The 12,227-nt window shown below is 44.6% G+C and overlaps 1 protein-coding gene across 1 annotated transcript in view; it reads right to left on the reverse strand.

The window, feature by feature from the left end:
• Positions 1-12,227, reverse strand: part of rgs12a (regulator of G protein signaling 12a) — a 78,440-nt gene continuing 66,213 nt past the window's right edge. Inside the window, 1 exon segment of the mRNA XM_034164203.1 lies at positions 1-662. Coding sequence (XP_034020094.1) covers positions 370-662 — 293 coding nt within the window. The 3' untranslated portion in view covers positions 1-369.

The following is a 12,227-nucleotide window of genomic DNA, read 5'->3' on the forward strand; positions in this document are numbered from 1 at the left end:
CTGAAGGGTTTGAAAGAAACTCGTACAATAACTGTCATACATTATTTGAAAGGTGTAGCAAAAAGTGAATTTCAAGGTTCATCTGTGCTTATCCCAAGTCTAACATGGCTTACATTATAACTTATACTTAATTATGTCCGAACAAAAAGTGACCACAGTCCAAACATTAATACAATACTAAAAATTAACAACACAATGCAAGAATTCCTAACAAATATACAATATCTATTACCAGAATTTTTTTTTTTTAAGTGGATGTCAACATTTTTGTACATGCAGCCCATTCTTTAAAAAAAAAAAAAAAAAAGAGAGAGAGAGAAAACAAAACAGTGCCAGGCTTCCAAAGTGCAGCAGTGACAGGGGTTCCCCTCAGACAATCGTTGCCTTATAAAGCTCGGTCTTGGAGTCTTTGCCGTCTGCTGGGTTGCGGCCATTGTGGGGCATCTGGGTGTTTCGCATCTTGCTCTGGCACTGGCGCAGCTCAGCAATGTAACCCTGGAAACTCAGGCTGAGCTCAGATTCCTCTCCGTGGGACAATTCCAGTGTTCCTTCTTCTAGATGTACTCCCGCCACATCCATCACCTCCTGAACCGTGTGGGCAGTGTCGGTTCTGTCAACAGGTGATTTTGTGTAGGAGTTTGTATCTGTTCTTTCCTCCACGCCTAGAGAAACAACAAAGACACAGAAGATTGACAAAAAGTTAGAGTGGAACGAAGACTGAACATGTCGAATGACTTACAAAGACAACAATGGATTATAGACTCTCACGACTGCATGAGCATTGAGTTCTCAAAGATAACAGATGAGATCAAATTGGTTAGTGTACATTGCATCCAGAAACATTTCATTGTGCTTAACTTTTTCCACATGTTTATGTTACAACCTTATTACAAAATGCATGAAATAAAAACAGAATTCTCAAAATTCTACACACAACACCCCATAATGATAATGTAAAACATTTTCTTTTTGCAAATTTATTAAAAATAAAAAACTAGAAATCACATGTACACAAGTATTCACAGCATTTGCCATGAAGCGCAAAATTGAGCAGATGCATCCTGTTTCCACTGATCATCCTTGAGATGTTTCTACATCTTAATTGGAGGCCACCCGGGGTAAATTCAGTTGATTGGACATGATTTGGAAAGGCACACCCCTAGCTATATATACGAGGTCTGTTAGAAAAGTATCGGACCTTTTTATTTTTTGCAATAACCATATGGATTTGAATCACGTGTGATTGCATCAGCCAAGCTTGAACCTTCTTGCGCATGCGTGAGTTTTTTCACGCCTGTCGGTTGCGTCATTCGCCTGTGAGCACGCTTTGAGTGAGCACTGGTCCTCCCCCCTCGTCGGATTTTCATTGTGAGGAAAATGTCTGAACGGCTGGAGCAGCACTGCATCAAATTTTTCCAGAAACTGTGAGAGACAGCCAGGTGGACACCATTCAGAAAATTTCAGGTGGCTTTCAGGAACGATTTTATGGGCATCACAAAGATTAAGGAGTTGTACAGCCGGTTTAAAGACGGCGCACAATGGCGGAGGGCGCGCCACGCTCCGAGCGGCGATCGACAGGCTGAAACGACCAGATCATTTCCAAACTGAATGCTGTGTTGTTCCGGGACGTCGTCTGACTTCCAGAGAAATGGCAGAAAAGGTGGGCATAGCACTTTCCCGGCACATTCCACTGTTAAAGGAGATTTTGTCATGAAAATAGGAGCAGAGGAATTCGCCACGGAGCCGCTAATGGTGCGGAACGAAAGCACCTCCGTGTTGGTCTCACAGGACATGTTGTGACATGCTCAACTCTTTGACAATTTCTCAGATACTCACTCGACTGAAAAGCCTCCCAAAGCCGTCTGAATCTTCCGAATGGTGGATGAGCTGGGCATGTCAAGTGAGACTTCCAACACGGAGGTGCTTTATGTTCTGCGCCATTAGTGACTCCGTCCTGATGCGCGAATTCCGTCGCACGTCTTTCATTACAAAATCTCCTGTAACAGTGTAATGTGCCGAAAAAGTGCTATGTCCACCTCTCGTGCCATTTCTCTGGTAGTCAGACGACGTCCCGAATCAACACAGCCTTCACTTTGGAAATAATCTGGTCGTTTCAGCCTGTCGATGGCCGCTTGAAGCGCGGCGCACCCTCAGCCGCTGTGGGCCATCTTTAATCCGGTTGTAATGCTCCTTAATCTGTGTGATGCCCATAGGATCTTCACCGAAAGCCATCTGAAGTTTCCGAATGGTTTCCACGTGGCTGTCTCTAACAGTTTCTGAAAAAAATTTTGATGCAGCAAAGCGGCAGTTGCTCGGCCATTTTCCTGACAATGAAAATCCGCCAAGGGGGCTGGACCACTCCTCCCACAAAGCGTGCTCACAGGCGAATGACGCAACCGACAGGCGTGAAAAACTCACCCATGCGCACGAAGGTTCAAGCTTGGCTGATGCAATCACACGTGATTCAAATCCATAAGGTTATTGCAAAAAATAAAAAGGTCCGATACTTTTCTAACAGACCTCGTAAGGTCCCACAGTTGACAGTGTATGTCAGAGTACAAACCAAGTATGTGTCATGGTTTAGTCCCCAAAGAAGGCAGGTTTGGACCCCAAATGCAGGTAGCCAAAAGACACAAGAGATGATGGCAAATATACAGTTATTTATTGAACTCCAGAATAATAATGAACATCAAATCCAAAAGACATCCAAAAACTAGAAAAAACAGGACAGACTCCAAAAGACAAAAATGTTCAGAAATCTCAAACCCAATGTGACTGAGATCAAAAAGCAAACTGCAGGATAACAAGCAACTCAAGACTACTGTCAAAAAGGAAGACAGTGAGGATGAAAACAAAACTCTTCTGAAAGCCAAACTGCAAGTGGATGAAAAGACTAACAAAGTGACAAACAAATGACTACAATCAACTGTCAAAAAGGACAGTGTGAATTACTTAATAACAGCAGACACAGGACGTGTGGAGGAGAACCTGTGGATGAAACATCTAATCGACCAGCAACTAACACACACAAGGGCGTGGCTTATAAAGCCAAAACCAAATTACATACAGCTGAGAAAATGACCGGAACAAAGGGCGCACGTGGAAGGAAACCAATGAGTGCATAAGAAACAATCTACACAAACAGGCTGGGAAAATGAAACCTGAACATGAATAAACTAACGTGGTAGAGAACAAAATCCAGTCACTGTAAGGAGAAATAAGACATGAAAACCCCGGAAAACTTAAACACAAGATGCATGAGGGGGCGGGGCCCCTCGCATGACAGCTGTCAAATACCGCTCGGCAGAGAACCAAGTGCAACTACACCAGGAGCAACAAGATAAAGTTTAACGAACAAATGACCCACATCACAGAAGAACATAAGAAAGATCAGAACATGACAGGTGTTGCGCACAACTGGCTGAACACCATGGCAACCGTAAACAGTGGGAGAAAAGGAGACGGCAGGGCAGGAGTCTCACCACTCACTTGCACACACGCAGAGACAAAGAAGGAGGGGCTCCTGGAGGAGCGGCGCAACATATACACACACATTTACTCATACCTCCACCACACAGACGGGATGTGCGTTCATCACACCTACAGCAGCATGCACAGAGAAAGGGGTACAAACGGAGGGATGGCAGACTCATGTACACTTGCACCTACTAAAGCCAGGCACCAGGAAACACACGCATCCACATTCTCTCCCACACGCACCGGGAAACACACGCGCACTCACACACATCCATATTCTCTCACACACGCACCCGTCAGATACAAGCATGCTCACACACATCCACATTCTCTCCCACGCACCGGGAAACACACGCGCACTCACACACATCCATATTCTTTCACACACGCACCCGTCAGATACAAGCATGCTCACACACATCCACATTCTCTCACACACGCACCCGTCAGATACAAGCACGCTCACACACATCCACATTCTCTCACACACGCACCCGTCAGATACAAGCAAGCTCACACACATCCACATTCTCTCACACACGCACCCGTCAGATACAAGCACGCTCACACACATCCACATTCTCTCACACACGCACCCGTCAGATACAAGCACGCTCACACACATCCACATTCTCTCACACATGCACCCACAGACAACGAGAGGAAAAGCCTTAGAATGAAGTCCCAAAACCAGCCCACAGGAACTGACCACAACAGAAGCCCCCCACCAAGAGCTGGCCACCGACAGCTCAATCCCCCCCCCCCCCCCCCCCCAAAAAAAAACAACCAGACTAGAATAAAAGAAACCATGGACAAGGGACAACCACGGGAGAACCAAACAAAGAACACAAAGCAAAGCCCAAACACAAAAACACACCCACCGGGCGGCAGGGGTTCACCAACTGTGCCTATGAAGGACTCCAGGACGGTGCCTTGGGAATCCTCCCCTGCCATGGACATGTTGTATTGTGGCACCTCAGTCATCTGTTGACTGTTGTCCGAACGCCACCGCGAGATTCTCAGCCACTGGCAGAGGGCCAAGCAGCCCTGTGGGATCCTCTTCAACCGCTGGCGGAGAGCCGAGCGGCGCTATGGGATCCACTTTGACCACTTGAGATCACTGAGTGGCGCTGTGGCAACCCCATCGGGCGCTGGCAGAGGGCCGAGCGGCACTGTGGCAACCTCTTCAACTGCTGGAGGAGAGCTGAGCGGCACTCTAGGATCCTCTTCAACCACTCGAGGATCACTGAGTGGCACGGTGGCAACCCCATCGGCTGCTGACAGAGGATTGAATGGCGCTGTGGCCTCCTCTTCAGCTGCTGGCAGAGGGCCGAGCAGCACTGAGTGGTCCTTGTCAGCCACTGGTGGAGTATCACACAGAGATGTAGGATCTGCTTCAGCTGTGTGGCCGCCCAGTTTGCCTGTAGGCCTGTGAGACAATACACAGCCATTAACCTTCCCCAAACCTGCCCTAGAACCAAGAGATACCTCATCCAAAAGGGGTAGTGACTTCTCTTGCGCAGGCCTTGAGGTCAACGCCATCTGGGAGGCTGAATCCTTTGTGGTTGCTGACTGTGAGCTGGTCAGGGGCGCAGGAAGCAACATAGATCCGGGGCAAGACCCCGATGAGCCGGGCTGAGGGGCGGCTATCGGGGGAGTAGCCACTTGAAGGGTGTCACAAACTGCACGGAGTGTGGAAACAGAGTTATGGTGACCTGATCTGTCATGATGGAGGGGGACTGAAGTTTGGCCACAAGTCTGCGCTGAGTGGCTGTATCATGGAGTAAAGACACTAAATTAATCGACAGAATGTTCTGGGCAGCTGAAATCAGGGGCTAAAGGAATAGAAGGGAGATACCTCCTGACAGGTCAGTGACTGCCAGTGTGGTGGCTTTGGGTTCTAGACAAACATCTCGGTTATCTTCGGCTATGAGAGGCGGCCCGGATGGCACCGAAAGGTCTGCTACTGCCACAGACCTGACAGATATATTACAACCTTCACCTTCCCCAGCCACAGTCCTGGCATGGCCTTTTCTCCTCTTCTGTGGAGTTTTGCCCTGGTCGCAGGCAGTAGAGGCAGTCACAATGGGAGGTGGCTTGGAGGTGGACTGGGCAGCTAACGTGTGCCTAATGAAACCCCCTGGAGGGTCCTGGGGGGTGTGGCCACCAACCTGATGGGAGAGTGGCACCCGGGGTTCCTGTCTCCATGACTGAAAAAAGGTCACAGGATCACATGCCCTCTCCAGGGGTGTCGTACATTCCAAGAGACTTTCTAATGCTGACAGCTCTGGAAAAATGAATACTGCCCATGGGTGGGCACTGACAACGGTCTGAGCAGTAACGACATATCTCTTTTTCTGTTTCTTATTCTTAGTTCCTTGGAAGGAATTAAAACATAAATTGAACTGTTCACAGAACCTCCTGAACACAGGGAAGGCAGGTAAGCTACCTGTGGGGTCCATGTTTTGGCCGGTCGATTGTCATGGTTTAGTCCCCAAAGAAGGCAGGTTTGGACCCCAAATGCAGGTTGCCAAAAGACACAAGAGATGATGGCAAATATACAGTTATTTATTGAACTCCAGAATAATAATGAACATCAAATCCAAAAGACATCCAAAAACTAGAAAAAACAGGACAAACTCCAAAAGACAAAAATGTTCAAAAATTTCAAACCCAATGTGACTGAGATCAAAAAGCAAACTGGAGGATAATAAGCAACTCAAGACTACTGTCAAAAAGGAAGACAGTGAGGATGAAAACAAAACTCTTCTGAAAGCCAAACTGCAAGTGGCTGAAAAGACTAACAAAGTGACAAACAAATGACTACAATCAACTGTCAAAAAGGACAGTTTGAATTACTAACAGCAGACACAGGACGTGTGGAGGAGAACCTGTGGATGAAACATCTAATCGACCGGCAACTAACACACTCAAGGGCGTGGCTTATAAAGCCAAAACCAAATTACATACAGCTGAGAATAATGACCGGAACAAAGGGCGCACGTGGAAGGAAACCAATGAGTGCATAAGAAACAATCTACACAAACAGGCTGGGAAAATGAAACCTGAACATGAATAAACTAACGTGGTAGAGAACAAAATCCAGTCACTGTAAGGAGAAATAAGACATGAAAACCCCGGAAAACTTAAACACAAGATGCATGAGGGGGCGGGGCCCCTCGCATGACAGCTGTCAAATACCGCTCGGCAGAGAACCAAGTGCAACTACACCAGGAGCAACAAGATAAAGTTTAACGAACAAATGACCCACATCACAGACGAACATAAGAAAGATCAGAACATGACAGGTGTTGCGCACAACTGACGGCAGGGCAGGAGTCTCACCACTCGCACGCACGCAGAGACAAAGGAGGGGCTCCTGGAGGAGCGGCGCAACATATACACACACATTTACTCATACCTCCACCACACAGATGGGACGTGCGTTCATCACACCTACACCAGCATGCACAGAGAAAGGGGTACAAACGGAAGGACGGCAGACTCATGTACATTCGCACCTACTAAAGCCAGGCACCAGGAAACACACGCATCCACATTATCTCACACACGCGCGCTCTTCCAAGAGCTGGTCGCACATCTAAGCTGAGCGACTGGGGAGAAGGCTTTAATCAGGGACGTAACCAAGAACCCGATGGTCACTCTGTCAGAGCTCCAGCATTCCTCTGTGGAGAGAAGAGAACCTTCCAGAAGGACAATCACCTCTGCAGCAATCAGCACATGGCAGCCTGCCTGGAGTTTGCCAAAAGGCACCTAAAGGACTCTCAGACCATAAGAAACATTCTCTGGTCTGATGAGACAAAGATTGAACTCTTTGAGGTGAATGCCAAGCGTCATGTTTGGAGGAAACCAGACATCATCCCTACAGTGAAGCATGGTGGTGGCAGCATCATGCTTTGGGGATGTTTTTCAGCAGCAGGAACTGGGAGACTAGTCAGGATTGAGGGAAAGATTAATGCAGCAATGTACAGAGACATCCTAGATGAACACCTGCTCCAGAGTGCTCTTGACCTCAGGCTGGGGCGACAGCCTGGAGTGGCCCAGGACAACTCTGTGAATGTCCTTGAGTGGCCCAGCCAAAGCCCATACCTGAATCCAATTGAACATCTCTGGAGAGCTCTGAAAATAGTTGTGCATTGACGCTCTCCATCCAACCTGATGGAGCTTGAGAGGTGCTACAAAGAGGAATGGGCAAATCTGCCCAAACATAGGTGTGCCAAGCTTCTGGCATCATATTCAAGAAGATTTGAGGCTGTAATTGCTGCCAAAGGTTTGTTAACCCTCTGGGGCCGAAGCTGTCGTATACGACGGCTAAGACCAAGCTTTACTAAATTATAAATAACTTTTGAATGATATGAGATAGAAACTTCCTTTCTTTTTTTTTTTTTTTTTTTTTTTTTGCTGAAAAGTTAACTCCACAGAATTTCGAGCCAGCCATCGGCCATCTTTGTAGTCCTCATAGAAGCTGTGTGATGACGTGCGCAATGTGAGCGTCCAGTCGGAATTGGTTCACTGTCACATGGTTTTCCAAAATCCAATCGTAGGGCAGATTCACCTCACATGAAAAGCCAAAGATCGTTTTCAGGAGTGATATGTTACTAGTTGGCCCGTTTGACTAGCCGCCTGGGTGCTCCAATGAGTATATACTATTAGTACATACTCAGTGCGCCCTGCGCCATTACACACAGCGATCAGTGAAAGCAGGAGCTCATGAGAGCCTCTGATGACAATCTCACATGCTCAAATAAAGAGTGTGTAACTATCAGGACTGCTCCACTAGTTTACATGTGAATGTTACTGGATAACTCTGTTGCTTTCTCTGTGTAAAGCACTGTTTACCATATCAGTGGACAACAAAACGCATTTTGTATATATTGTTCAAAATGTGCATTTGTGTTTCTTGTTTGAACCTTTTTGTTGTAGAATCTTTCACACAAGACCTCAAATTACCTTTATAAAGTGTCAAAACAGTTGTTTATTATAGTTTGCTGTGTGTTTTGAATAAATGTGTGTGGAAAATTATTTTTCGCTTTATTTTTTCTTTGCCTATTTTTGATTGTAAACCTTAATTACACTTATAAAACACAACAAAAACATATATATTCTGAAAGCACAGGTTGTCCTGAAAAAAAAAGACAGAAAACTTGATTGTGGGATGCAGGGAGAGCTGTTAACAACAATAATAAAACATTTATGCCAGGTGAGTGAACTGTCCAAAAAATGCCCTCAGACCCCAGAGGATTAATTGAGCAAAGGGTGTGAATACTTGTGTATATGTGATTTCTTGTTTTTATTTATATATATATATATATATATATATATATATATATATATATATATATATATATGTGTGTGTGTGTGTGTGTAAATAAATAAAAAATAAGAAAATAAAAAAATTAATGTTGTCATTATGGGGTGTTGTGAGTAGAATTTTGAGGGGAAAAAAGAAAATAAGGAAAAAGTGAAGTGCTGTGAATACTTTCTGGATGCACTGCATGCTCGTGTCCCATTATGCATGAAACCTTTGGGTTCCATTCACACTATGATGTGAAGTGGCTGAAGCCTTCTGTGAAACACCAGCAAAGCCACGCTCCAGGAGTCTGAATTCTTGTTTCCAGTGCAGGTTGACATAGCCCAACAAAGCGCACCATTGTATTGGTAGAGCTCAACATTTGACGATAGTCCACGTCCTCACACAGGACGTAGGTTAACTTCCACCATCGGAGAGTGGGCACATTTCTACTCCTCAGAACAGTAGTGTAACTTGGTGGAGCCCATGATCGATTCAGCGTTTGAGATTTCACGTGATGTTGCCTATATAAACTTGACGTAACTCTGCAATTGTGTCACTTGCTACTGGTGCATCATGGAGACGAGTTCTACACATTCATTCACATTTCTTCATGCCCAAGGGATCCAGAGGCTTGACTAGTGCATCCTTGACTGGCTTGACTGGTGCATCTGATGTCGGGCAGCGGAGGCCGACAGAGGGTAACGAAGTAGTAGCTGAGGTGACGGTAGTGGAGTTAAACTGTTTTTAAATTTAAGATTTTAATGCGCATGTTTTCACGGTAAAAGGAAACTCATGCAGGCACAGGTGGAACATGAAACTCCACACAGAAACTAAAGACCAAACCAAAAACCTTACTGTGGGTCAAAAGTCCTAACTGGAACCAAACTGAATTAAAATGAATCAAATATAAAGTTAACTAAACATAAAGCCAACTTGAAATAAAGAAAATCAGACTATGCACTTAAATGAAAGCTCATAAAATATCTGAAACTAAATATAAAACAGACCATAAGCTAAAAGAATATATAAAGAACTCAATATAATACTAAAGTTAACCAAAGGTAATTGAACATAAAAGTGTTGGATTACAAAGAAAGACAGAACACGCAACTATCTGAATATAAAATATATGTCAACTTGAATATAAAGTCTAAGCAAATTAGACAACAGACCTAATGACACAGAGAGAGAAAAGCCTTAAGTAACTTCATTGTTGCACATATGTGTAATGATAATAAATGTCTTTCTAATTCTGATATACACTGGTAATAAAAATATTTTTCCCCACTTAAAAAAAATCTATAAACATGGTTGGAATGGATTCAACACGCAAGAAAATGACTCATTTGTGTCTGTCTGACATATAGTAATAAAGACGGAGCATTTTGAAGACATTCCAGAACAGCATGGCAGCCATCTTGGATTTTGCCATTTATTATCCTCAGGAGAAAAAAAAAATTAGCATAGCATTGATATGTAATTTTGGTGCGTTTACCATTTAAAAAAAAAATGTTTTTCCACATATCTGCCCCGATATGTATCTGATGCCAACAGAAATGAAATTACATTTTCTGTGTTTTCACACACAATCTATTCCAACATTGATTTAAAAAAAAGAGCTTGGCATGATATCCATTTCTTTTTAAATATATATGTATACTGTCTGCACAAAATTTGATGCTTTTACCATAAAATGCACAATCATTTAACATATCTGTCCCACTATAAAACCCAGTATGACTAGTACTTTAATTACCATTAGGGTTCGGTATTTGTACTGAAACTCAAATGACTTCCTAATGACCAGCCCGTCTGAAAATAAGGGGGTCACCCAAAGTAAAACTAAAACAAAATATAAACCTAATGGGGATCAACGGAAGATAAGCTAAGAAGCTATGGCACAAACTAAAAGCTACCAATCTAAAGTTAACTAATTACAAAACGGGAAAAGGTCACTCAGTATGAAAAAGTAACTGAATATAAGGTTAATAACAGAATATAACACGAACCAAATGAATCTATAACTAAACACAGTACAAAAGTAATTAAATACTGTATCCACATCTGCTTCATAACTAGACACCTCAACAAACCCAGAGAATCCTTTCTGCTGACTCATGTTGCTTAGGTCAATAGAAAAGCACTGAATGGTTTTGCCTCTTGTGTTGTATTGTAATTATCATCACTAGTGCTCTGGGTGTCAAAAATCCACCCCTTTCGTCCGCACTGTGACACCTGGGTAAGAGATCACGTAAGAGACTGCCTGTTGGGGTGGAGCATGGCGGGGACCTTGTGTGCCCCGTGGCCGCTATGGTAGCCATAAAGGGTCAACAGGAACCCTGAACACGAGACGGCTGACAGGGATCTGGCAAAACAACAAGTCCTCAATGGCAGCTGAGGCAGAGGAGGTGATGGCTTGTAACCCAACGGCTGTGAAGGCAGATAAAGGCTGCAGCAGGTCCTCACTCCCTGATCGTCTGGGATTTCTCAGCCGACGAATCAGGCTAAGGATCTGTCAAGGGTCATGTGCTTGTTGGCATGCAAGAACATTCGCACATGAAGCAAACCCACGCAGAGTCTTCTCTAGATTGACTGTGAATGTAGAAGATACCATCTTCATCGCCACAACTACAGAGCTGCACAAAAATCTCTAAAAATGACATGGAGATGTACATGAGGCTAAACCCAGAATTTCAGGGCTGTTATTGTTACACTTATAAGTGATTTAAAAACTCTGCATGTCTGATGACGTGAACTTGGTGGCCCCACAAACTGTAAACACAGAGGCCTGAGTGACGCAAACACAGCACATCAACACCTGGACTCTTCTCGCTGTGATTCACCGCTGCTCAGAACTGATGTAAACACGGCCTGTTGGCCCCAACAGCAGATTAAAAAAAAAAACCTCAGGAGAGCACCCGTCTGCTCAGGGTCGCCACAGCAGATCCAGTATAGAGCCATGAGTCTTACACTGGGGTGCCCTTCCTGATGCATTTACAGATCTTTTAGGAGAAAGATGCTAATGTGCATGAAACCCATGCAGACGGAAGTCCTGTGGACATTCATAAATTCAAGCTTGATTTGTGAAAGATGAACTTCAAAACTGTCATAATTTATAGCATTTATAATACAAGCAACAAAGTACAAGCTAGCGCATGTGGAAACCCTGCACTGGTTGTAGTGTTGAATGTTTCAAACCAGTTGGTAATATGAGGTCTGAAGCACTAGAACAATGTTTCAAGCAGAACAGCCCCCTTTCACACCGGGGCTGCTCCCGGTTGCGCCGTGCGACATTATGACGCCGCCGCGTGGAAGCAACTCAGTGCCCAGACGATGCAGCTCGGCGCCACAACAGTGCGAGGGCGCAAAGGAGGAAGCAAGTCGGGCGCCGAAAAATTAAACCTGTTTAATTTTTTTTGGCGTCCTGTGCTCGACG

The sequence above is a fragment of the Thalassophryne amazonica genome, chromosome 23 (genome assembly GCF_902500255.1).
Source record: "Thalassophryne amazonica chromosome 23, fThaAma1.1, whole genome shotgun sequence".
NCBI lineage: Eukaryota > Metazoa > Chordata > Actinopteri > Batrachoidiformes > Batrachoididae > Thalassophryne > Thalassophryne amazonica.